We start from the raw sequence: 25,449 nt of genomic DNA, 5'->3' as shown, positions 1-25,449 counted from the left end.
TAGTTTGCATTTATGTCTTCTTATTCTCCAATTTATGGCATATTTGTTTTCAAGTTTTATAGTGAGGGCTAGTGGAGCTGGGGCAGTTCATTCAACATTTTTGAACCAAAAAACAAAACTTGTTTCCTTAAAATACCGAGCTGTTTCAAGCAACAATATTTTGATCATAAAAAAAATTGCTGAAAAAAAAAGATGAAATTGTTTTAGTCTAAAAAGGTCTTTTCACCAGCCTGCTGCATTTAGTATCCTTGGTAAAAGCACATGTAAAAAACAAAGTTCCTAAGTGTGCTAGTTACGTTATTGAATAAAAACTGTAAAAAAAAAATTTTTTTTTAAACACAACTCATTGTACTTCATGCTTCAAATATCCAGTATAGATCCTGGAGAAAAATAAATATTTCAGTAGAACTGGAGATATTTTGTGTAGGTGAAGAAAGGGCTGACAGTGAGAAAGGAGAAAATGTAAGAAAAGGCAAACTAAAAAAAGGAAAAATGTGGGATTCCATGTTAGTTTTGAATGTCTCTCTATTCATCAACAGATTGAATTTTGTCAACTCTCCTATCCTTCAAGGTTTAACACATAGTCCCAGGATTCACAGCATTAATGTTCTAGTAGAATTCTCAGTAGCGTCCCTATGTGTGTCTCCCCACTTCCATTCCTTCCCCAGTGAAATGGGCATCGTATTGCCTACCTCACTGGATTGTTGTGAGGGTCACGAAAGATATTGTGTGCATGCAGATGCTCTGTAATACTATAAAGTGCTTTACACTCATAAGGCATAGTTCTCAGTGGTCATGGTCTCTCTGAACTGGAGCTGCTCTTCCTCGCTGGTATAATGCAGACATTTCAAATCTGTAAGCAGGACAGGAGTGAGAGCCAAATGAAAATGCAAGAAGCTAAATAAATGCCATGGACAAAAAGAGGTGCTGGAGAGTCAGATGAGATTTTGCATTAGGTAGAGCAACGCAAGTATGACCAGATCACAAATCAATGAGTTTGAGCCGAGCAAAAGAGCATAAGTTATAAATAAAAGGAGTGACTAAACAGAGTGCACGCCAGAGGCCAGAAGCTGTCAACAGAGGTCAGAACAAAATGTCAGGCTAATAAAACGGGAGTTCCAGGCTCTGAGGAACAAAGCGTGAGCCCAAGACGCTGCTGATGAAAAAGCTCCGAGAAGTGTTGAAACAGATTAGAGTTGTCAGTGGTACTCTGGGCCTGTGCTGGCTTGACACCAAAGTCTCCAGGAAAAAAAGGGGCAGAGAGGAATCAGATCATCCTCAGTAGTAGCAAACTGGCAACGATGACGAGCCAGTTAAAGCAAACATCTGAAGATGAGTTGTATCTCTTTGCCTGTGGTTTAATTGGGTAGGACTTCCTACCCCATTCTGTACCGGGGAACAGGCAGCACCTGGGAGCCCTCTTCTTCTGCAGCAGTACTTGGTCCACACTTGCCACTGACGGCCCTGATCCCAGGGACCCTGGGGGACAATGCCAGGGGGTTTGGTTCACCAGTTATCTGACACCCCAGACTGCAGAGGGATTCTTAAGTGTGTCAAATACGAACCTGAACTTTCCAAATTAGGGGAGAAAGGCTTTTTTCTTTAGACAGAAGTAGAAGCTGAAATGCCCAGTTCAAATGCACAAATTACACCAAATTTAATAACATATAATAAAAAGAAAACAAGTCTGCACCAAGTTCTAAAGCTTGTCCTAATAGTTTGCTGTGTTCTCACCCTAACTTGAAAGCGTATGTGTTTCAAGCAAACAGAATTCCAGCCATACAATGAAACACTTTGTGTGAGGTTCTGTCCTCAATATACCAATTACTAATGTGTCATTTCTTAGTGTTTTCTACTGTGCTTTTTACCCAATAAGACTGTAATTAGGATGTGAATTTAGAGTAAATGTCTTATTTTGAAACTCATACAATGATACGAAGTATCTGTGTGTCTTTCATTTAATTTCTGCTGAGGGCTCAGCACAACCTTAAATGAATTCTGGTCTTTCTCTAAGCATTCAGTTGACCAAAGTAAAGGCATCTCTTCCAAACATGAAATAAGTATAATAATGAGCTTTTAGAAAATATTTACTCTCTAATGCAGGGACTTTAATGCGTTATCTCATCTGATCTTCAGAAGAGCCTTTGAGGTAAGTCCTATCATCATTTCCATTTTATAGATTAGAAACTGAAGCTCACCACTAAGTGGTAGAACAGAATCACAAAGCCTGGTGTATTGATCTCCAAAGTCCCTATTTGTAACTGTGGCTCCATTCAACACTCCCACAACTAGCTTTATATATTTTTTATATATAAATACCACAAATATGTCATACGGAAGGTGTGGAGAGAGAAAGAAGGAAGGGAGAGAAAGAGATTTGTAAAGAGCAATTTGGTTTTCTAGAATGAGCCTAATCATTGAAAGACCTTAACATAAGAGTTCTTACAATATGAACTCCATTAGGTCAAATTCCCCAAAAATATTCTCAATTAATCTCTGTTAGTTTATGTTTCTTCCTTCATATCCCATTCCAGCCATTGCCTCCAGTCTCTTCCCCCAAGTATATTAACTCAGAAACATAGTCTTTCTAGAATGCTTACCTAGCCTCCATTATTGTATTGAGAATTACTCATATGCACAAGGGGAAGAAGCTACCTGCTAATATTCTATCTTTATTTCAGTAACTGGCTCAATTTGAACATTTTTTTTTTCAATATAATGTGATTGCTTTGATGTCCTCTTCTTTTATTGTGTCTCTTGTTTAACTGCACTGTCCTTTTCTCAGTAGCCCAGCTAGGCTTCAGCAGAGCAGAGTGTGCCTGAGCAGTGTTGTCTCCAGCTAACTTAGACAAATGCCGCTCATTCTTGACAGTTGTGTGGTGTTTCAAGCTTTATATGATTCCATAAATGGGCACTAAAAACATATAGTATTCCATTAACACAGTACATGTGTTCCTTTGTAGTACGTATAACTAATATGTCTTGTAAATTGAAATAGAGATTTAAATCAGCAGTGAATCCAGTGATTAGCACTGGTCCTGTTTAGGAGTTATCTCAGCTGACTTACAGCCTGATTCTCACAAGAGCTAATGAGACGGAAGAAAAAAAAACATCAATACGATTCCAGCCAGGTCTTTTGCATTAGCAAAATTTGAAATTCCTTCAGTTATGTGCCGGAATTCAGATAGAGTAGAAAGACCCAACACGCCACTCCCCATGCCTCCACAACCTCGGAGGACCAAATGGCTTTTTTCAGAGAACCAGGTCCTGGCTTCCTGTTCTGCAGTACATGTAGTCTTACACTAATACAAGATTGTTTCTTTTGTTCCAATTCAAGCACTTTCCGAACATAGGTTATAGGTTCCAGCCTTTTTTTTGGCCGCACCTGGTGACTTGTGGGACCTTAGTCCCCTGACCAGGGATTGAACCCGGGCCCTCGGCAGTGAGTGCATGGAGTCCTAACCACTGGACCACCGAAGTATTCCCGGTTCACAACCTATCATTTGCTCCCTTAACCTGGCTTCTCTGGCCATGCATTGCCCTACAATGTGAGTCTCAAGACGAGATTCCCTAGAACAGCAGTTACTTGCTTGCACATGAAGTGTCCCAGAAATATCTCCCACTGTGGCTTAACCTACAGGTCCTGACCCTTTCCTGGGGTACTACAGTTATTTTCATCCCCTGCTTCACCTGAATTGTCACTCATATCCTGCTTAACCCACTGCGAAGTAAGAACTTTTAAGTTATAATAGATTTACTCAATATCATCTGAGGTTTAGTACAGTTTATTTTGACGCAACACATTCTCAGTCTTTTAATTATTCAGTCGCTGAACTATGGGTGTTCACTGTCATCCTGGTTAACTTTGCTAAGTCACTAATTTCCAGTGTAACCAAATGTCTACTACCCAGCTATTCTGCAGTCCTCAAATCTTGGGGGTCAGTTCTTTAATATTGAAATAAAATTGTTTGAGCACCAACCTCACATTCTAAGGCAATTCCAGTGCCTCCTGTCTGAAGTAGATTGACGAAAATACGGAAAAATTATATTCCCCATGTCTCCTCATTCAAATCCCTGCCACGGCTGTGATAGTGGGTTTAGTAGGGTTTCTAGAAATTCAAGTGCTCCTGAAACCTCAGGATGTGACCTTATTTGGAAGTAGGGTCTTTGCAGATGTAGTTAGGCTAAGATGAGGTCATTTTGGATCCAGGTGGGCCCTAAAGCTAACAACTGGCGTTTTTATAAGAGGAGGCCACAGAGACATGGTGAAAAGCTGGAGACAGAGGCAGGGATTAGAGTGATTCGGTTACAAGCCAAAGAACACTGAGACTGGCCCGAGTCATGAGAACCTAAGACAAGGCAAGGAAGGATTTCTCCCCAGAGCCTTCAAAGAGAAAACAGCCCTGCGGACATCTTGATTTCAGACTTCTGATCTCCAGAACTGTGAGAATAAATTTCTTTTGTTTTAATTTGCTGCACAACTTGTGACCATTTAATATCGTAGCCCTAGGAAACTCACATGCCTATGCATCTATGATCGCTCCTTTCCCTCCACGTCACTCATTCCAACACAGCACCACACCTCTCCTTTCATTTGAGGATGTTCCCTAGCTCCACCTGGGGATCTAAGAGAATTTTACTGAAGACTTATTCATAACAGGAAAATGTGAGCAGAAGAGTCTACAACTTTCAAGTTGAACCTTAGACTTTACTGTGTCGAAATTCCTGGCTAGATTAGACTCCATATTTTCCTCACTGGCCACTCTCCTCGGTCTCTCCCCTGCCATCAAAATACTTTGCATACTCGTGCTCCACTGAAATCTTCCCCCTCTGGTTTCTCCTCTTTACCCTGTTTAGGGGCTTCCAGAATATGTGTTTTCTTTGACTGCTGGAGTAAGATTCAAAATCTGTTAAATTATTTTTCCAAGAAATTCAGCCTATTTCTCCAAACATCTGATATCCAGTGTAAAAAAATAATAATCAGTCAATCTAAGAAAGAAATGGAAACTTTTATTCGGGCCAAATTTGAGGATTATAACTCAGCAAGAGCATCTCAGGTCTGAGAACTGTTCCGCCCATTAGAAGTCAAGGCACAGTTATATAAGTTTTTTGAGGCAGAGGGCTGTACATCAAATGATGTATTATTGACAGTTTACATAATCCAGATCTAAGGGTCATCGTGGTAAGTCATGTGATCCCGTACATGATCAAGAAGGAATGTTATCTTTGAAGGAGTTGTCTTGCTAATGCTAGGAGAATGTTCTTTATGGTTGAGCAGGTATTTCTGCTGATGGGGGAGGTCTGGTCGATGCATAAGTCAGACACACAATGCACAGTAGAAGAGAGAGTGGAATCCAAAGGGCAGAGAAATTTTTTTATGTTTAAATTTTTCTTGTCTTGCCATAAAATGAGTTTTATTTCACACCAGGGTGTGCCTTTCATAGTTAAATACCTCATTAAGCTAATTATCTTAAATTAAAAATCAGTTCCCTTTCTAGAGGAATTTTGCCATATTGCAAGGACTTCTGGGTCAACTTGCAACCAGACTTTTTAAAAAAATGTTCGTTACATTTGAAACTCAAATATAATAATTACTATTGAGTAATAAATTTAACCCTAAATCCTAATTCCAATAAATGATACAAAAAAAAGAAAGCATGACCACGAGGTAAACAATATGATAATAATTGAAATGAAATGGCTACACTCCTCAAAAGTCATTTTACATTTTAACCTCAGTTCTTTACTTCCACTCAAGTAGCAGTGATGGACACAATGCAAAGACACCCCATAGTCCACATTCTTCCTGACTTCACTTTTCAAATTAAAATTTTGTCTACTAGAGCTTGTTGCAAGAAAGAAAGTGGGGCACGAGAGGATGGTCACGTCCCAGGTCTCGCGTGAGTCCGTGGGACTACCACCAAGTGTGGGTTCTTGGCTTTGCGAAGGAAAGAATGCAAGAGTGAGCCATAGTAAAGTAAAAGGAGTTTTATTCAGGGAGATACACACTTCATAGACAGGGTATGGGGCATCTCAGAAGGCAAGAGCCCCCAAAATATGGGTGGTTAGTTTTTATAGGGCAATTTCATAAGCTAATGAGTGGGAGGATTATTCCAACTGTTTTGGGGACGGAGCGGAGATTTCCAGGAATTGGGTCATCGCCTACTTTTTGGCCTTTTATGGTTGGCCTCAGAACCGTCATGGTGCCTGTGGGTATGTCAGTTAGTATGCTGATGGATTACAATGAGTGTATAATGAGGCTCAAGGTCTAGTAGAAGTCAACTTGTCCGCCATCTTGGACCTAGTTGTTCTAACCAGTTTGTTGTGTCTTCAATGGCTATGTCATTCTTTTAAGGGTTGTGCCCTGACCCCTTCCTGTCTCAAACATAGTAGATTCATAATAGTTTTTCCTAACTTTCAAGAAAAGACTCGTATATGAAGCATTTTTATAATTTATTTTGGGCTCATAGATGGCTCCATCAGTGTCCCCATGAACATGGGACTTTAAATAAAATAGATTTCTTCTTTAAATAAAATAGATTTCAAATATAAAGAAAAGAAGGAAGAACATTTACAACAAATAGCTAATACATAGTCATGTACACACCACCCGCATTTTAGAGGTGTTGTCCTTTTACCATACGAACTACACATATTTCTCTTTTAAGAAATATCATGTTAACTAGCACAGATGAAGCCCCATTTATACCTGCCTCCCTTGCTTTTCCAGGTTAAACTTCTGTCATGGAGTTTACATGTGTCTTTCTATTCGTGTTTTTATATATTTACTACATATGTATGTTTGCATAAATGATAGATGGTATTATTTTCTGTGTTTTATATAAAGGACATTATACTATATCTCTCATTCTGAGCTTGTTCTTTCCCTCAGTTTTATGAATTTCAGCTTAACTTGAATCATAGACCCTTTAAAACAGTAAGGACATCAGTGACTATCTGGCCACCACTTATTTTAATTAAATTAATCTTAGTTTTAAAAATAATATAATTTCAGAAAATAAGAAAAAGATTTTATATTCAATTTCTGTCCCCTGTACAAAATTACTGTCAATATGCTTGGATACTTCCTTCTAATCTTTTTATATATCAATTTTTTTGGCATATTAAAATGAAACATTAATGTTAATATAGTCACTTAAATTTTATATTATCATTTTTCTCTATTTTCTGTATGATTCTTTTGACAGGAATGTTTAATGAGTCTAAAACTATCCATCTAATGTATACTATAATTAATTTAGCTATTCCTCTATTCCGAGATATTTAATATATGTTTTATATTTTATATAAAATATATATTTATATTTATATATCATATATTTAATATATGTTTTACTTCCTCCTTTAAAAATAAGCCTTCAATAAACAAAACAATAATAACTAGTGAACTTGTTAACTTTCACTATATTTGAAGTTATTTTCTCAGATTAGATTAGAAAACCTTTGTAAATTATCTACTCTATTGTTTATTTTTTGTCTGGTATCTTATAAAAATATGAATGAGCTATTTGTGTAATAAATATTTTATATATTTTAATATTACACACAGGCTTTTAAAAATATATAGAAATTATCAGTACTCTACACTTTCCTCCAAATCTAGGGAATAAGAGTAAGATTTCCTTTAGAAAGTTAAACTGCAGTGAATCAGAGCAGAGATATGTCAAACCACCTAACTTGATGGAATATATTAACATATATAAAGAAAAATGTGTTAAGCAAAGAGCACTGGCCAAACCCAGAGGCAAAATCTCATAGCTATGTCTCATTGTAAATTAATAAATTAATTAAACGAACAATTCACTGATTGTGATTTGACTTCTTGTGCAGATTGCCCACAGAGAGAAAATGGCCTTGTCAAGTAGTTAAAAATATTCCCGTTTTTGAGGCAACTACCTTTCTGGTTGTAAATTGAATTGACATTTAGTCCTGAGAGTCTGTTTAACGTTAGTCTGCCACTAAGAGATAAATCCTCTAAACCTACAAATAATCAGGTTTTGGAATATGTGAGGTTTCTGATCAGACCCTGCCACCAGACCGGTCCACCTTGGAGGGCTCTTCGTGGACAGCCACATAGTTTTTTCCTATAATAGACTCACGTTTAAATCAACCTCTCCTTCGCAATTTCCTTTACTGCTTCTACACATAGAAACTATATTCTCTCTAGAGACTGGTGACATACTAAATTCTACTTCTTTCAGTGTTTGATATTTGAAGCATTTGCCAATTTAATCCACTCAGGTAATAGAGATGGCGTATCAAGAAGAGGTCAAAATTCATTCATTCACACCATAAACCCTTCATCAAGTGACTTCATCAAGTGATATTTGGTCAGGTATTGAAAAGATAACGGGAAGGACCTCAGTCTGGGAGAGAAAATTACCTAGTTCACGGTGCCTTGCAGGGCAGTAGTGCTATGCGAGCCTGAGAAGGGATACCAGTCCAAACTGGGGGCTGAGGGTGAAGAAATGGGAGGTGCCAGTGGTGGGGAGGGGAGGAAAGGGTGGGGGGGATTGAGGAACGAAAGCCCCAGAAATAAAGGAGAGCAAGGCTTATTTGGGAATGTGAGTAATTATACAATTGAACTAAAGGGAGCAAGGAGAGGGGGTGGAGAGGTTTTCAAAGGGTTAAACTGGAGAAGTAAGTAGAGATTAATCATGACCTTATTTGTTCCAGGGGTCACACGGCAGGATTTTCCCTACTGAAATCCTCTATCATACTAGTCTTATGTTTTCAATTATATCACGGGTTGGCAAGCTTTTTCAGAAAAGGACCAGCTAGTAAATATTTTTGGTTTGCATGCCAGAAGGTCTCTGTCACACTATTCAACTCTTCTGTGTAGCCTGAAAGCAGCCCTACTCAGTATGTAAACTAATGGGCATGGCTGCATTCCACCAAAACTTTATTTACAAAATAGACAGCAAGCTGAGATTGGCTTAAGGCCATAGTTTACTCATTACTGGTCTCCAAGAGTCTCTTCAAGGTTTATCATGTTTGGAAATAACAAAGGTCAAATACACTCACATCTGAAACCATAGGGTAGGTTTTGTCTATCTGTAAAATGTCATCCTACTCGGTTAAGATCTCCTCTTTGAGAAGGATAAGTATTAAATAGGAAAGTAGTTAAAAAATTAATAAGGTGATTAATATCAAGATAATATATTCATTCTAATGCTTTCTCCACAAAATGTAAACCTCAAAATTTTCAAAACTTGTAAAAGTAAAACCTTTACATTTGTACTTCATTTTAAAGAATGAACTATTTAACCTTCAAAATAACCTCAGAAATACTTGAATCTTGAGAGCAGGATACATGCTTTATTCAAATAATTTCTGAAACCAAGGAAAATGCCTGCCACAGAGAAGTTGTGTTTAGATGCTTTAACTAAGAGCAAATATCATTTTCTCTTTTTAACAGTTGGAAAATTTGGTCCTAGAGAGATTGAATAGTTTAATAAGCTCACATAAACAGTGTCAGAGGAATAAGTAAAATCCAGATTATCTAACTCGTGGATTTTTAATTTCAGTTATACTCTACAGTCAGGGATATTAAAAGAACACCAGGCTAAACATATAGCATAATGAATATTCATAAATACACGAAGATTATTAAAATGTCTGATGAACCGGGCTTACTGTCTTTGCTCAAAACTCACCTTCAACAGGGAAATGCCTCTCCCCTCCCCCCATTCCAGGAATGGCATGTGAATGTAACTGACCCTGTCTTTGGCCCAAGCTGTTTAGTCCATAGATGGGCATCTCGCCCAAACTAGGTCATAGGAGGACTTCCTTGGATATTTTAGAACTGTCTCCGAGAAAGAGACTGTAAAATATAAATGTAGGACTTGTTAATAGACGTGTTCACTGGGGAACAAAGATGGCCAGCTTGCAATCAAAGGAAAGAATGAAGCAGCTTAACAGAGAGGCTCTTGGATAAAATTTGGAGAGAGAATCCTGAGCAGATTCAAGTGATGATTCAGCTGTTCCAGGTGACTAACTTAAACCGTGTATCTCAGATTGGGACTTGAACCCACAGTCTTTTAACTGATACCACACACCTGGTCTCAGAACTTAATGAAGCTCAGGTTCTTGATGTCTCATCACAGAAAGAATTCACTGAGAGACCAAGTGATAGGTAAGAAGTGGATTTATTTAGAGAGAAATGCACTCCACAGACAGAGTGTGGGCCATCTCAGAAGGTGAGAAAGGCACCAGGGTACAGGGTCAGTTTTTATTGGGGGGGGGGTGTAATTTCTTAGGCTAATGAGTGGGAGGAGTATTCCAGCTATTTTGGGGAAGGGGTGGGGATTTCCAGGAACTGGGCCCCACCTACTTGTTGACCTTTTATGGTCAGCCTTGGAACTGCCATGGAGCCTGTGGGTGTGTCATTTAGCATGCTGATGTGTTACAGTGAGCATATACAGAACCTCAAGGTCCAGTGGAAGTCTCGTCCCCATCTCAGACCTAGTTGGTTCTAACCAGTTTATGTCATGTCCTATGGCTATGTCATTCTTTTAAAGGTTGTGTCCTCTATTTACAATAGCCAGGACATGGAACCAACCTAAATGTCCATCAACAGATGAATGCATAAAGAAGATGTGGCACATATATACAAGGGAATATTACTCAGCCATAAAAAGAAACGAAATTGAGTTATTTGTAGTGAGGTGGATGGACCTACAGTCTGTCATACAGAGTAAAGTAAGTCAGAAAGAGAAAAATACTGTATGCTAACGCATATATATGGAATCTAAAAAAAAAAAATGGTTCTGAAGAACCTAGGGGCAGGACAGGAATAAAGGGGTAGGCATAGAAAATGGACTTGAGGATAGGGGGTGGGAGGGCGAAGCTGGGGCAAAGTGAGAGTAGCATCCACACATATACACTACCGAATGTCAAATAGTTGGCTGATGGGAAGTGGCAGCATAGCACAGGGAGATTTATTTTTGACTTATGTAAAATAATTGGGAGTGGCACTAGTTACTATTACATGACTGTAATGTTTTAAAACTACACAATCTATTCCTGGATTATTATTTCCTATTTTCTTAGGCATTTACAGTGAATGATTGGGTCACCCAGGTATTTTACTTAGTAATTGGAAGTTTGAATACTGCAATAGCAAATTATTTTCCTTTCTAAAAATGTTTTTAATGTTTGTAACTCATGTTTATTAAGTGAGGAAGGGCTTATGCACCTGGACATTATTACATTAATTCAGTATTTAGCACTGAATTATATTTTGGATGAATCAAGAAAGTAATTATAATTGTAATACTACATGTTAATGTTTGCTTTTCATGTTTCTGAGTGGCTCAGTCAGGCTCGTAGGAAATTGTTTATTTTGTTTACATATTGTTGGATTACTGTTTCAACAAAATTTGCTCAAATTAGAAAACAAAAGTTACTATTTCTTTAGTTAACTGAGTTCTGAAAACCCATACACTAAAACTCCATTTTCACATTACAGAGATATTTTTGTTGTAAGAATTGCATCTTGCTTTTTTATATTATGGTGTTCTTCAAACTCATATTTGAAAAGATATATTTAAATAGAACTGTGTTTATTCATTGGCTTTTCTAATTAGAGAATATTTTTATTTTATTTAGCACTAAGTAAATTTTAAAAATTATTTTCTGTCTTTGCCTTTTTCTGTTCTTCAGCCAAATGATTTTTTAACAAATACTTACTAGAATAGTTCAGGCTGTTTAAAGAAATTTTCTAACTCTAAGTGAAAATTTTTGTGATACTATTTACACACTTTATCTGTTCTTAGGTTCAAAATGTGTATGTTGGTTTTAAAAATGGGAAAGAGACATTTCATATTTATGTAAATCACTGCACATGATCAAAGTTTTATAAAAGTTTACTGTATATATGGCAATTTTGATTACATAGGCATTGCAGAACAAAGTTACTTTGTTGTAAACATGGTATATTTCTTCCCAAAGTTTACTGATTTAGCGATTTCTCAAAATAAACGAAACTTGTCTGATTTCTATCTCATTAATCCTTTTTCAAAACAAGAAAAACACTTTGGGACAAAATCCAGGGGGCTTATATCAAGGAATATCTTTGCTATTTCTGAATTGATTTTGTCATTATAGTTACCTTGTTTTTCTTGGTAAAGAACAGGACGTTTGGTCTATTTTTATGTTTATGATATTATAAAATATCTTCTCCTCAACCTCCTGTATCACGGAAAGTCACTGGATGTATGTTCCAGTTTGTGTGTTAGTGCGTCAAGAAAGCAATCACTTTGTTAAAATTTTTAAAAATAGTATGAAAAATCTCTATAACATTCACAGACTTGTAGCTGTAAAATTTTAAAGTCACTGGAACAAAATCATTGCAGTGTTTTCATAGATGTAACTTATAAAAAAGCAAGAGTAGATTTACTCTTCAGATCTGACCAATATGTACAATGTTTGCAGTTAAACTCTTTACCAATAGGTGGTGCTAGAAAGTTTAATATTTATTCCAATAATTGAACTTGCTGGAAAAATGTGCTCAAATGCTTTTTTTTTTTTTAAAGCATAAAGCAATATGTACATATATGTAAAATTAAGCTCTGCTTGTTTCTGTGACAGCACCGTCTAAGACAGTTCGACTGGTTGGTGGTAGCGGCCCTCACGAAGGCAGAGTGGAAATTTTCCATGATGGCCAGTGGGGTACAGTTTGTGACGACCGCTGGGAATTGCGTGGAGGACAGGTCATCTGTAGGAGTTTGGGATACCAAGGTGCTCGAAATGTGCATAAGGGAGCTTATTTTGGACAAGGTAATTTTTTTTTTTAATGAAATGTAGGCATTCTCCAGTACATACAATCAAGTAGAGACAGGAGCATGTAGAATAGGAAGCAGGATTCTTTTTTTAAGGCCTTTCCTAGAAAGTAGAAATGAAAAGATAGAGATTAAAAAAAAAGATGCTCTCAGACAACATTTAATGTCTAAATTTCGTTTAGACTCAATCAGTTAGTTGGACAATAGAGGAAAATATGGAAAATTACTGGTAAAGCAGATGAACAGGAACCAGTGAATTATATAGACAAGGCATGACTTCCTGGGAAACTCATTTACATATCTGGGTCTTGCGGGCAGCTGGGCAAGTCCACGTGCTCCCCCATTCTCTCTTCTGTGGAACTGGAGGGTGGGTGGTGGGTACCAGCTTCTGCATTTACTTCCCAAAGCTTAGTCCATGATGGAGCACCTCTATTCTGAAAGGACGGTGAAAAACCCTGAAAGAGAAAGAGGTGATTTTACGGGTTCTCTACGCCTACTAATTGTGACTTCTCCTTTAAGGAACTTGATGAGAAATAAGGGAAGAGAAAGGTTACTTTCCCCTCTATTTGAGGTCGAATTGAATAATGTTTTTGCTGCATGTATATCTGCATATTTTCATCTGGATGACTCAGTAACTTGTTCTGTGAATGTATTGAAAGAGCTAGGAAGAAAATTTGCTGGGGACAAAATGTTTGAATGTTTACCCATGATATTTTTATTACCTCATTTTTTTTTCTAAATTGGCACCTAATAATAGGTTTTATGTATAATTAAACATATATAAGTGCTTCAATTCTGAAGGACAGATTAGAAAAAAATAGCCATATGTAGGTAAACTAGAATTTTATAGTCAATATTTCCTCTTTATTTATTCTACTGTCCATATGTGATAGATAATTGGTATCTCTGAAGTTCATGTTGACCAAGAAAAAAAAAAAAAAGATTTGACCATCTTGATTTTGTGTTATTCTCCTAGATAGATATGGGCAATAGGAAATTGTATGCAAAATAATAGAGATAAAACAGCAGTATTACCAGATAATCTTGTGTATGATGATAACATAGTGGAGTATGTCAAATTATCAGGTCAAAAGACTAAACAAGATAAAATAGACTTCTTAAATTCATAAAATAGATTGTTAAGTACTATTATGCTACAGTTTATTGAGTAATAACTATGTGTCAGGCATTGTGCTAAACACGTAAATAGTATTAATAATAAGATAAGATAATAATAAGATCACAATTATATCCTTTATTCCTTTACGAAAAGAATTCATTTTATCAAATTTAAGAGGTGAATTTTAGCAGGGATCCAGGTTCTAAAGTCTTTAGAGACCAGAAACTTGATTTAATTTCATAAAGAGGCTAAGCACAAGACGGAAGAGAGATGTTGAAAGTTTCTGCACCAGGTTCAAGCCTCCGGCTGTGCTGTCAGTTTTTACTTTGTGCCTTAGAGTTTTGAATAGAAGAAACAAAGGAAATAGAAAATATCCATAATTTGCCATCATCCAATAGATCTTTGGAATTTCCAAATTTTCCATTTCTACTACACTTTCAGAACTTCTTCCCCATCTTGAAAAGTGTCAGACCAAAATCATCTTTGCACCTGTAAAATTTACCTCCTAAATGAATTGTTTTAAACAGCAATAAGCTGGATTTTTTTTTTCCCCACAGAAGGGGAAAAGAAAAAAATCCCTAACTCTTAGTCACTAGAAAATCAAATGAATCAGTGAATTGTTTAGGAAGACTAAGCTGCCAATCTGGATTTCTACAATGTTCTGTGAGGAAAAAATCCATTTCTATGGTAACTAAGATCCATAGCATGAAAGGCCATTTATTTAAAATACATAATTGTATGAAACATTTCAAATACAATCTGTGGTGGGAAAGTGAATAAGACGTTATACGCCAGCTCTGTTCTTTTTCGAATATGAAGCCTTGCCATAGATTTCAAAGCTGTTCTTCAATTGAGGTTCTAAACCTAGATGGTAAACACACAATTGGAGACTATTATCTTAAGATTCCATTAACTTGCAGGCCTAGTCTCACAAGTAAAATATTCTTTTCCCCACAGCTTTTATTCATTCTTGCTTATACCTCTAGGGATTTCTAGTCTAAAGCACTGGTAAGAAAGGAATAAAATACATATTCTGAAGTACTGGCCAAAAAGAAGAAAGTTCATTATTTATATAAGAAACAATAGAGTTTAGTCTCCTGTGAAATGAGTCATTTGGCTATATGGAGACGATTCTCTCCAGTTTTCTTCAGGTAACCGACTATTTCTCTAAGCTGAGCATCCATTTTCAGTGAGGCTTTGTATTCATGGTGACCCTATACATTAAACTAGAGTTTTATTATAATAAAACAATGAGATATATCAGAATTTTGTTGTTCCTCTCACATTCTCAAATACCTACCAAACTGAACTGGAAAGACTAAAAGTTTTATAATATAAACTAAGGAGATAGGAGTTGAAACCTTAGCTCTGATACATCTCAGACTTTCAGTTTCCTTTCCAATAAAATGAGAATAATAGTAACAACCCAGCAGATTTATTTTAATCTGAAATGAGCTGCGTATAGAAAGTGCCCATTACGAAGCCGGACTCATAGCATTGCTCAAGAGTGACAGAGATCACTGGTAGCAGCACTGCCAACTGTATAATTACAAGTTTATTTGCAATCCTTGTTGAATGGTAGAAAAGTCAGATCCATGTTATACTGTAGAGCGATACTCACGATGTTCCAAGGGTGGTAAACTTGAATGTGGTTTTTCCCACAGTACAGAGGTGTGATTTAAGAAGCATTCTGTGTAACCTTCTCTTCTAATCTTCCCACTCTGCTCCACACACATCCAGCTCTGTTTCAGCTCTCTGCATATTCAGTCCCCCACAATTGAAGAATGATGATGAGAATTTTAAAATAATAAAGCAAGATGAGCTGGGAGAAAGAATAGAACTGAGGTGATTTGTTCTGGAGAAAAAGAATCTAAAAAATAAATTTCATGATCTGCTTCATTGTACATTGTATTTTAAGAAACAGGCTTGCATCGTAAACTGATGTTGGATTAGTCATGGTAAACCACCTTTTCATGTAAAGCTGTTTCAACGCCTCCTTTTTCCACTCCTCCACCTTAAATTTGCAGTTTTACTCAGGAGGAAAAGAAAAAGTAATTTTGAATGCAGAACAGAGACTGGAAAGGAAACTTAGAAATATGAGTGGAGGGGTAGAGAGAGGAGGAGGAATGCACTAGAGTTTTAATTATGTGTCATTCTTATAGGAAAGTAAGAAGAATCAGATTAATACTGTATTTTGCATTATTATCAAAATTGAAACAAGAAGATAAAAGTTTAAATTTATCTCCTTTGTATCTCTCCTCCCATTAAGGAAAGAATACAATTTTCTGGACACAGTTTCCCCCTCTCCTTTTTTTTTCTTTCTTCTTTCTTCTCATTTTAAAATAGCAAACCTGGCTTACCAGAGATAATCCTTATTAGCTTTAAGAACAATGAGTTTTGCAGTTACAAAGAAAATGATTTATAGGAACAAAGCTTAAAGCACACTCCTTTAAATGGGTTCTTTCATCTGGTTGCACCATTTGCATAAAGTGGAATGGTCTTTCTTTTTCCTGTGTAGACAAAATGGTTAAATTAAGGAAGCACTGAGAAGCTTCTGGTGCTTGCCATTGCACGGGGCAGGGAAGGGGGAGGGAGGCTTTTCTCTCCCTATGCAAGCTTTCCAATCTCTCATCCTGGTGGTCTCCCTGTAGCAAACTTGGATGAGCTTTGTCAGAGGACAGTGGTAGTCCGGGAGTTTGTTCCAGGCATATCTGAGCCTGTCAGCTGATGCAGGAAGTAAGAGCTCGATCTGGAGCAGCTATCTCATCTTCTCCTAAATTTAAAGGAGTTGGTGCTGAAGCTCTGAACTTAAAAGCAGAAACAAAAGAAAATTCTAAACATAAATGCTATCTTTTATTCATTACCCCCTTCACATTCCATAATCAATTTTCTGAGTGGAATTTTTAAAAAATTACAAGAATAAACTGAAGGAGATCAAGAATATAACTCTGCATCTCTGAACTATCCATTAGTGATTGGAAGTAAAAGCAGTCTCAAAGATGAATAAAATATATCAATAGGTCAGAACTCTAATTCTTATGTACTGCTCCCTGCGCACTGAAAGTTTTGAAACGTAAATGTTTAGTTGTTGGGTATTATGGAACCTGATATAGAGCCATTATAATAGGGTTCTTAACATGTCTGTTCTGTTACTTACAGTAACAAAGGCAATAAATACTAAGTATGGAATAATACTGTTTATCAGGTGTTTACTACATGATCTCATTCAGTGCTTACGGTGCCTGTGAGAAATAGATATTACAGCCCCACTTTTCATGTAAAATTAAGTAAAGCTGACAGAACTGTCACAAAACATGCCCCGTTCACATAGCTATTGTGGCAGTCGTGGGGAGAGCACTCAACATCCATCCCTCACCCTGTCTCTTCACTAGGCAGACTGTCCTAAGTTCTTTAACCTTAAAAACTTCATTTCTAAAGAGTTTGCTTCTTCAGAATCTTAGGATCACAGAATTTTAAAGGGAAATGAAATCTTAGAGCTCTTTCGACCCCCCACCTCTCTATTCTGCATATATAATAAAACAGGGAAAATGAGTGGCTTCTCCAGAACCACAAAACTAGAATCCAGAACTATAGTGTAAGTTTACCCATTCTCTATTCTGATTCCCATTTCATTTTTTTTTTCTTTTTTCTTTTTTTTGCGGTACGTGGGCCTCTCACTGTTGTGGCCTCTCCTGTTGCGGAGCACAGGCTCCGGATGCGCAGGCTCAGCGGCCATGGCTCACAGGCCCAGCCGCTCCGCGGCATGTGGGATCTTCCCGGACCAGGGCACCAACCCGTGTCCCCTGCATCGGCAGGCGGACTCTGACCCACTGCGCCACCAGGGAAGCCCCCCCCATTTCATTTTTAACATTGATCCAAAAACAAAAGCCCAGAATGCTTTTCTCAAAGAAGAAACTGTTGACAAAGCACTTCCCAACTAGAAGTCTTAAAGTGATATAAATGCATGTCACCCAGGCTTGACTGGATGTAATTAAAATTCATTCAGAGACTTTAACCATTAGTGATTTTTGCTTCCCGACTTATCCATTCAGGAGCTAATCTCAAATCTCATCGTGTCACTGTATATCTGGCTGATGTTTGAAATATGATTACTTTTTTAAATAAAAGCAGTGTTACCGAAGATTAAGGAAACTCAAATCCCTCAAAGAAATATCAATATTTGTATTTTTAAAAGAGAGATTAAGAGGAAATGGTATCAGCTGTCAAGCATACTCTTAAGCATCACAAACCAAGCTCATAAAATTCCAGAAGCCATGGACAACACGGTTATTGTTGTCTGCTTTTGGAAACACAAAATTGGTCAATCTGTCTTCCTTATGCAGCCTTCGAATTGTAAAGGGAATTGTAGATATGTAGATGGTTAGGTAGATAGATAAATAGATGATAAACAGGACTAGAGAATAAAAACATTTCTAAAATATATACATCGATTTTGCATAGGTTTCCACTAGTAGAAACGATAACTCAGAGGCAAAAAATAACAATGACAGCAGCAAGAAAAAATATCCTTGAGTAACAGTTATTACCTAAAGAAATAAAAACAGATCTCCTTTTTAATCTTTGAGGTGCACATGAAGATTAAATTTTAGGCATTTTATGCTACCTTGGCATTAATTTTTAATGCAGAAAACAATTTGGAAGGAGATGGGACATGAGTATTAAATAATTTTTTTCCTTAGGCTTGATAGTCCCAAATATACTAATATAAAAATAAAACAGCGAATCCTTGAAAATTATTTTTATAACTATCTGGGCTTCTTTGTAGTCAATGAATAGCTCTAAGTTTTAAATATCATCATGTTCTGTTGCTTGGCTCTATTCTCTCTGTTGTTTTGAGAAAGTCATGCATCCTTTCTGAGTCTCAGTTTATTTACCTGTGAAATGGAAATAATTGCCAATATTTTACAAAGTTATTAGAAGTAAATTTTTAAAATTATATGTGAAAAGACCTAGCATGTTCACTGTGTCTGAATCTTTTCCACATAGCATAAGACCAGAGTTACTGAATAATACAATATGTTTATCACATCCATATGTTCTTAGTGAGAAAAGCACTGAAATATGAGTTAGGGGTTCTAAATACAAGAATCAGCTTTGCCACTAATTACACATGTGACCTCAGTTGCTGCATTTACCTAAAACAGAAGCCTTCACTAGAAGGTCAGTCCAAGAGAGAATGGATTCTGATTTTTGTTCACTCACATAGGCACTCAAAAGAGATTTGTTAAATGACCAAATCTAATAACGCAGGGGATTGCAGTAAATCTTTGATTAAAGGCACTGACATTAGGCAGACCCAGGGTGGGAATACTAGCTCCATTAGGCATTAGCTATGTGACCTTGGGTGGAGTTACTTTTTCTCTCTGATTTTCACTTTCCTCAACAGTAAAACGACATTATAATAGCATTTATTAACTTTTTAAGGTTGTTTGAGAAGTCAGTGAGATAACAACTCAAAAGTACTTTGAATATTTTCTGCCCAGTAAATTCTTAAAAAAGTGGGCTTAAATGTTCATTGTTATTACTACAGCTTTGGTATTCTAATATTCATGGTTTCCTCTACTATGGTTTCTAAAAACTTGTGCTCACATGTCAGCACATTGACTGAATAATATCTATCTTGTGCTTCCCCTATGGGGATGCCCTCTGGATACTTCAGACATTGAGAGGATTGTCACCATTAATTCTCTTTTCCTGGATTGTAAAAATTCTGCACTGCTGAGACATAAATCTGGTGACTAGATCTACAAAATGTAGAGTGAAAGCATCACTGTCCCCTGGGTACAGAAACCATGGAACCATACTGTTCTCATGCTCCCAAACACAACAGAACCATGGCTTTCACCAAAAGTTTTATTTATGTTTATTTATACAATTTATAAATGTTCATAAATGCAATAAATGTAATACATAAATGTCCCACTGTTTTGGTTCCTTTACATGTTAAAATGGAAGTAGTTTTATTATTTGTGCAATTGTTATTGTTTGCCTATGTTTTTTTATGAAGGTTTTACTTACTTATTTATTTATTTAGCTGTGTTGGGTCTTCATTGCTGTGCACAGGCTTTCTCTAGTTGTGGTGAGTGGGGACTGCTCTTCATTGTGGTACACAGGCTTCTCACTGCGGTGGCTTCTCTTGTTGTGGAGCACAGGCTCTAGGCATGCAGGCTAAAGTAGTTGTGGCACATGGGCTCAGTAGTTGTGATTCATGGGCTCTAGAGTGCAGAGTCCGTAGGTGTGGCACACAGGCTTAGTTGCTCCGCAGCATGTGGGATTTTCCCGGACCAGGGCTCAAACCCATGTCTCCTGCATTGGCAGGTGGATTCTTAACCACGGAGTCACCAGGGAAGTCCTTGCCTATGTTTTTTGAATAGCCCTTTGGAGCAACTTCCAAAAAGTTCAGATAGACTTTATATATTTAAAATAAACACACATTCACAAACATGCTCATACATACAAACACAAACAGAAAAGGGACCATGATATGCCTAGTAAGAGCAATTTGGAAACCAGAAAGTATTCCTGGCAATGTTTCTGACTTTGAGATCATATTCTCCTAATCTTTTCCTTTTTATCTGCCTTAAAATTTCAAGTTGAAAAGTCTTAATACTCTTATAAAAACATTTCAGAAAACACTTGAGCTGTCCAAGTTACTACTCTTATAATTGGTCAGCCCAGGAAAACCTTTGCTTGTCTAATAGAAACATTGTTTGGATTCTATTGATTTAATTACTATTATATGAAATGAAAACTACAATATTTCCAGTTACCTTGATAATGTAAACCTAAATATAACTTGTCTTGTATTTGGATATTTCTGGTGAAGGTACAAATTATTCAAAAACTAAGTGAATGAACCTATTTATTTTCTATGTGGAAATCAAAATTTCCTAGTTCTAAGGGTAAATAAAAACATGTCTTCACAGAAAATATCTATATAAACATCCTATTAACTGTTCTTTTAGATTATAGATTTTTTCTTCTTCAATCCAGCTTCCACATTTCTGCCAAACATACAATTCTAAAATATAGTTTGATGATATTTCTTTTGGTGACTCACAACATAAAATTCAAAAATGTTTATAGCATGGTCCCAGCTCTCTATCCAACCTTCCCAAAGAGTCCTCCTCCCCTCATTAATATACTTTGTGTTTTAGATGCCAGGAGACCATTAACTGTTCTAATACATCAAGCATTTTCATGCTGCCCCCACTCTATGGAATGACTTCTTTTCCATACGCAGAAAACCTCCATTTTTTAGGGTTCAGTCAAATGTTATCCACATTGTGATTACAAAATTTCCAATATCTTGGAAATTTATTCATATATTATAGGCACATACTGCTATACAATTATGCACATTATTAACCATGCACATGTTGTTAATTTTTATTTCTTGAACTGACATAATATTTGAAAAATCAGTTAAGAGTAATGTAATTATATGTGCCATTATTTATGCCTCTGTGAAAAACAAGTGTTCATTTAACTTTTAGAACTACACAAAGGTATGTTTCTAAGTCTTGAAGACATTTCCAAATATGCTTTATATAGCTCTTGTGACTGAAAGAGAACCTTTTAACATATTGATTCAAATGGAAAAAATGCATTGTTGATTATGCTTACAGTATTAAGATATTTACTTACCATCCACCAGTTTTGCAAAGGTGTTTATTGAAATTTTGCTGCTAAATCATCAGTTTCTTGACAACATGAAATGTTCTTGAAAATTCATTAGGAGGTTTGCAATATTATATGTTTAACAAAACCCAATGAAATCATTCATTTAGAAGTTTTTCAAAGGTTCTGCTCCCAAATGTCTTAAGTATAAAAGAACAAACTTTTATAGTGATACACTTAAAAAATCTTTAGAGAATATCAGAAAAACATTTCCAAACATTCATTTTAAAGTTATCTTTTCCTGCCATGAATTCTTTTCAAAAAAACAGTTGTTTTCTTATTCATTGATAAAATAATGTCCTTATCTTGAAAGTGGTGGTTACATTCATTTAGTTAATTGTCTTCTAGGTAGCCTATGCTGACAGGTCATTTTTCCTTCTAATGTGCCTGAGGAAGAATTCGGACAAAAAGAATAAGTGTTAGCTGTGCCATTTTCTTGTTGTTTGCTTGTGTTTGCACTTAATAATCTATGGTGTTCTTGCAGGATATTTTATAAGCCCTTTGCTGATCATATTACTCTTGGTTTAATTAAAAATAGATAACATGTCTGGTAAACCAGACACATGCAAACTGAAATACACTGGAACCTAAGAAAAGAACTCCAGGATTGCTTATGTTCTAGATATGCCTTGTACAGATACATATAGATCATTAAATCATTGTATGTATCCATTATTATTAAAGTTTATTTCCTTCCTTATTTTTAAAAATAAAACTATTAAATCATTAGAGGAAACCAATAGTTCTTCAATCTACGATTTCATAGAACTCTGTATGCACCTTTGTTACACCTCTTATTACTTAGTATTTTAGTTGGTTACACAGTGACAGAAACTAAAATTTTCTGGGGCAGGGGGTTAATTTTTGAATCTTAATACAGAGCACAGAACTTGTATATGGATAATGATCAACACATTTTTTTTTGTTAAATTGGTGAATAAATTAATGGCTCTTTCCCACTCAAACATAACCACTAAACTATACTTATTAATACAGTTGTATCTGATTTTTGCAGGTACTGGTCCAATATGGCTGAATGAAGTATTTTGTTTTGGGAGAGAATCATCTATTGAAGAGTGTAAAATTAGACAATGGGGTGTGAGAGTCTGTTCACATGCTGAAGATGCCGGGGTCACTTGCAATACATAATGCACCATATTTTCATTCACATTTATGAAATTGCTGCAAAATGATTTTTATTACTTTGCTTCATTAAAATCAGCTTAATGAATATTTAAGAGATTAAGAATTTTGTCCACGGAAAAGGAATATTTAAAAATCAGTGGATAAACATATAAAATACCTTCATAATTACTATATGTCTATATCTGAACCATTCTAACTTCTCTAAGTTTTCAAATGGAATTTTCTAATATAATGACTTATGTATTGAATATATTGAAGTTTAAAACTTCTAGATTACAAATGCCAGTGATAATGGAAACACATCCCCATCACTGGCTACAATTTATATCTTCACAAGATTACAATTTTAGTCTCCTTTGTAATCTATTTAGTTCATTTTAATGTAATTACTTTCTGAATAATGAGAGGGTTGGAAAGTTTTCTTTTGTGCCAAGGTGGCAAAATCTCCAATCCACATACATTTCTAAAGGAAGAATCTTATCCAGCTCTCAAGATCTCTGTGCAGTAACTTAGCTGTTAGATAGCAATGTTCATGATATGTTTTGGCCATGATGAAAAACTCATCATGTTTTACATGCTCATATATTGAGATGGTCATTAATAACGTGGCTAATAGCATGGCCATTAACAATAACATGTTTATTTGACATGGTCATGTATTGACAGGTTTTTTTTTTTTAACTGCACTATAAAGTTAGTTGAAAGCAGGACATATGAGAAAAGGCACAGGCCCACCATTGCTATATGTGTCCAGCTAATTAGTGGATCAAAAATGTCATTTTCAGCATGGAGCTCAGTTTGCTATGCATTTTAAATTAATATGAGTAATTACTTTGTTACAACTTAGGACACTGTGTTTAAACAGTAAATATATTTACTTATTCCATTTTAACTAACAGCATGCAATGCCTTGAGTGCAGAAGGAGGTTTCAACAACCCTTCTCTCTAGTCTTTCATGAAGTGAGTCAATATTTACAACCAGAGAGAGAGAGGCATCTTTAACCCTAAAGGGTTGATGACCCTGAGCATGCCAAAATAGTGCCAAGTTCACCCTGGAACCCGGTGATTGTGCCCTGCTGTCTAGGTTTACAGGCAGAAAGACCAGTGATTGCTACTGAAATTCAACTAAATCTAATCTCAGCCCTGAAAAACATAATTTTCAAGTTTCCTAAGTCCAACTCAGAGAAACTCGTGATTAGAAAATAGTACTAGTACAGAATGGCTCTACTGTTCTTTCTTTAATGGTGATAAGCAAAAGCATGGGCTTAAGCATTTTTTCATACCCTGAAGTCTCAGCTCAAGATAGTAAGCAGATTATAGACTCCCTGCCCTCTCACTTGCAAAGGCAAAATTGTTACCTTGGAATTGGGACTATTGGAAATGGTCTGCTGAAAATGCATTTATTGTGGTACATTCTTCTACTTGTTGAATGTAGGTGATTTTCTCCAGTGGTGTATTTTTGTGATTAAGTGTTGAAGGAGTGCCTCAGCATAGAGCCAATCTGCAAATGCTGGGAGAGGTGGGTTTTGTTGTTATTGTTGTTGTTTTTTTTTTTTTTTGGTATGTTTGGTTTTTTTGTAGGGTTCTGTTTGTTTGTTGTTTTAGCTCCTAACATTCAAAAACACTAGCTGAACACAAGCTAAAGAACAGAGTCTTCAGTGACTACCCACAACAAGGAACATAGTCTTTGCAAAATTGTTTAGGGAAGTAACTTTACAAATAGACTCTACAGCCTTCAGCAAACAAATAAACAAACAGAAAAATCCCCAGCAAATTTTTGGGAAGGGGGAGAATCTGCTTTTCACAATTACTGCATTATAATATTCTTATGTCCAGTGTCCAACAACAGCAGTTAAAGAAAAAAATCACAAGGCATATAAAGAAACAGGGAAGTATGACCCATTGAAAGGAACAATATAACTTGACAGAAAAAGTCACTGAGGAAGTTTAGGTGTTGGGCTTACTTGACAAAGTCTTTAAAACAACTACTAAAGTATGCTAAAAAAAAAAAAGACAAAGGAAACTGAAAACAGTGTACTAACAAAATCAGAATATCAATAAAGAGAAATTGTTTTACAGAGCCAAAGTGAAATTCTGGATCTGAAAATTACAATTACAAAAATGAAAACTTCACATGAGGAATTTAACAGTACATTTAAAAAAAAAGAAGAAGGATTAACTAACTTGAAGATTGGACAATTGAAGTTATTGAGTCTGAGGATGAAGAAAACATGAAGAAAAGTAAAGTAAGGTACCTGTAGGTTGCCCAAATATGCATTATAGGAGTCCCAGAAATAGCAGAGAATGAGAGAGAGAGAAAGGAGAAGAAGGAGAAGGAGGAGAAAAGGAAGGGAGGGAGGGAGGGAGGAAGGAAGGAAGGAAAGAAAGGTGGGAGGGAGGGAGGAAGGAGAATATCTGAAGAAATAACGTGCAAAACTTCTCAAATTTGACAGAAGATCCAAATATACATATCCAAGAAATTCAACAATATCCAAGTAGGATAGATTCAAAGTACCCACAGCAAGATATATCATAATAGACTGTTGAAAGATAAAGAGAGAATCCTGAAAGCAGCAAGAGAGTAGCAACTTGTCACGTACAAGGGATCCTCAATAAGATTAACAGCCAATTTCTCATTAGAAACCATGAGGCCAGAAGACAAGTTTTAAAGTGCTGAAA

General features: G+C 36.2%; 1 protein-coding gene across 1 annotated transcript in view; it reads left to right on the top strand.

Moving 5' to 3' along the window:
• The window catches only part of MSR1 (macrophage scavenger receptor 1), a 65,794-nt gene extending 42,945 nt beyond the window's left edge, over positions 1-22,849 (top strand). Inside the window, exons 9-10 of the mRNA XM_060001374.1 lie at positions 12,613-12,801; positions 22,640-22,849. Coding sequence (XP_059857357.1) covers positions 12,613-12,801; positions 22,640-22,773 — 323 coding nt within the window. The 3' untranslated portion in view covers positions 22,774-22,849. The remainder of the gene's footprint in view (positions 1-12,612; positions 12,802-22,639) is intronic.
• Positions 22,850-25,449: the final 2,600 nt, after the last annotated feature.

Source organism: Delphinus delphis, chromosome 21 (genome assembly GCF_949987515.2).
Source record: "Delphinus delphis chromosome 21, mDelDel1.2, whole genome shotgun sequence".
Lineage (NCBI taxonomy): Eukaryota > Metazoa > Chordata > Mammalia > Artiodactyla > Delphinidae > Delphinus > Delphinus delphis.
Note: the sequence above shows the minus strand (reverse complement) of the source record. Positions and strands in the feature narration are given on the sequence as shown.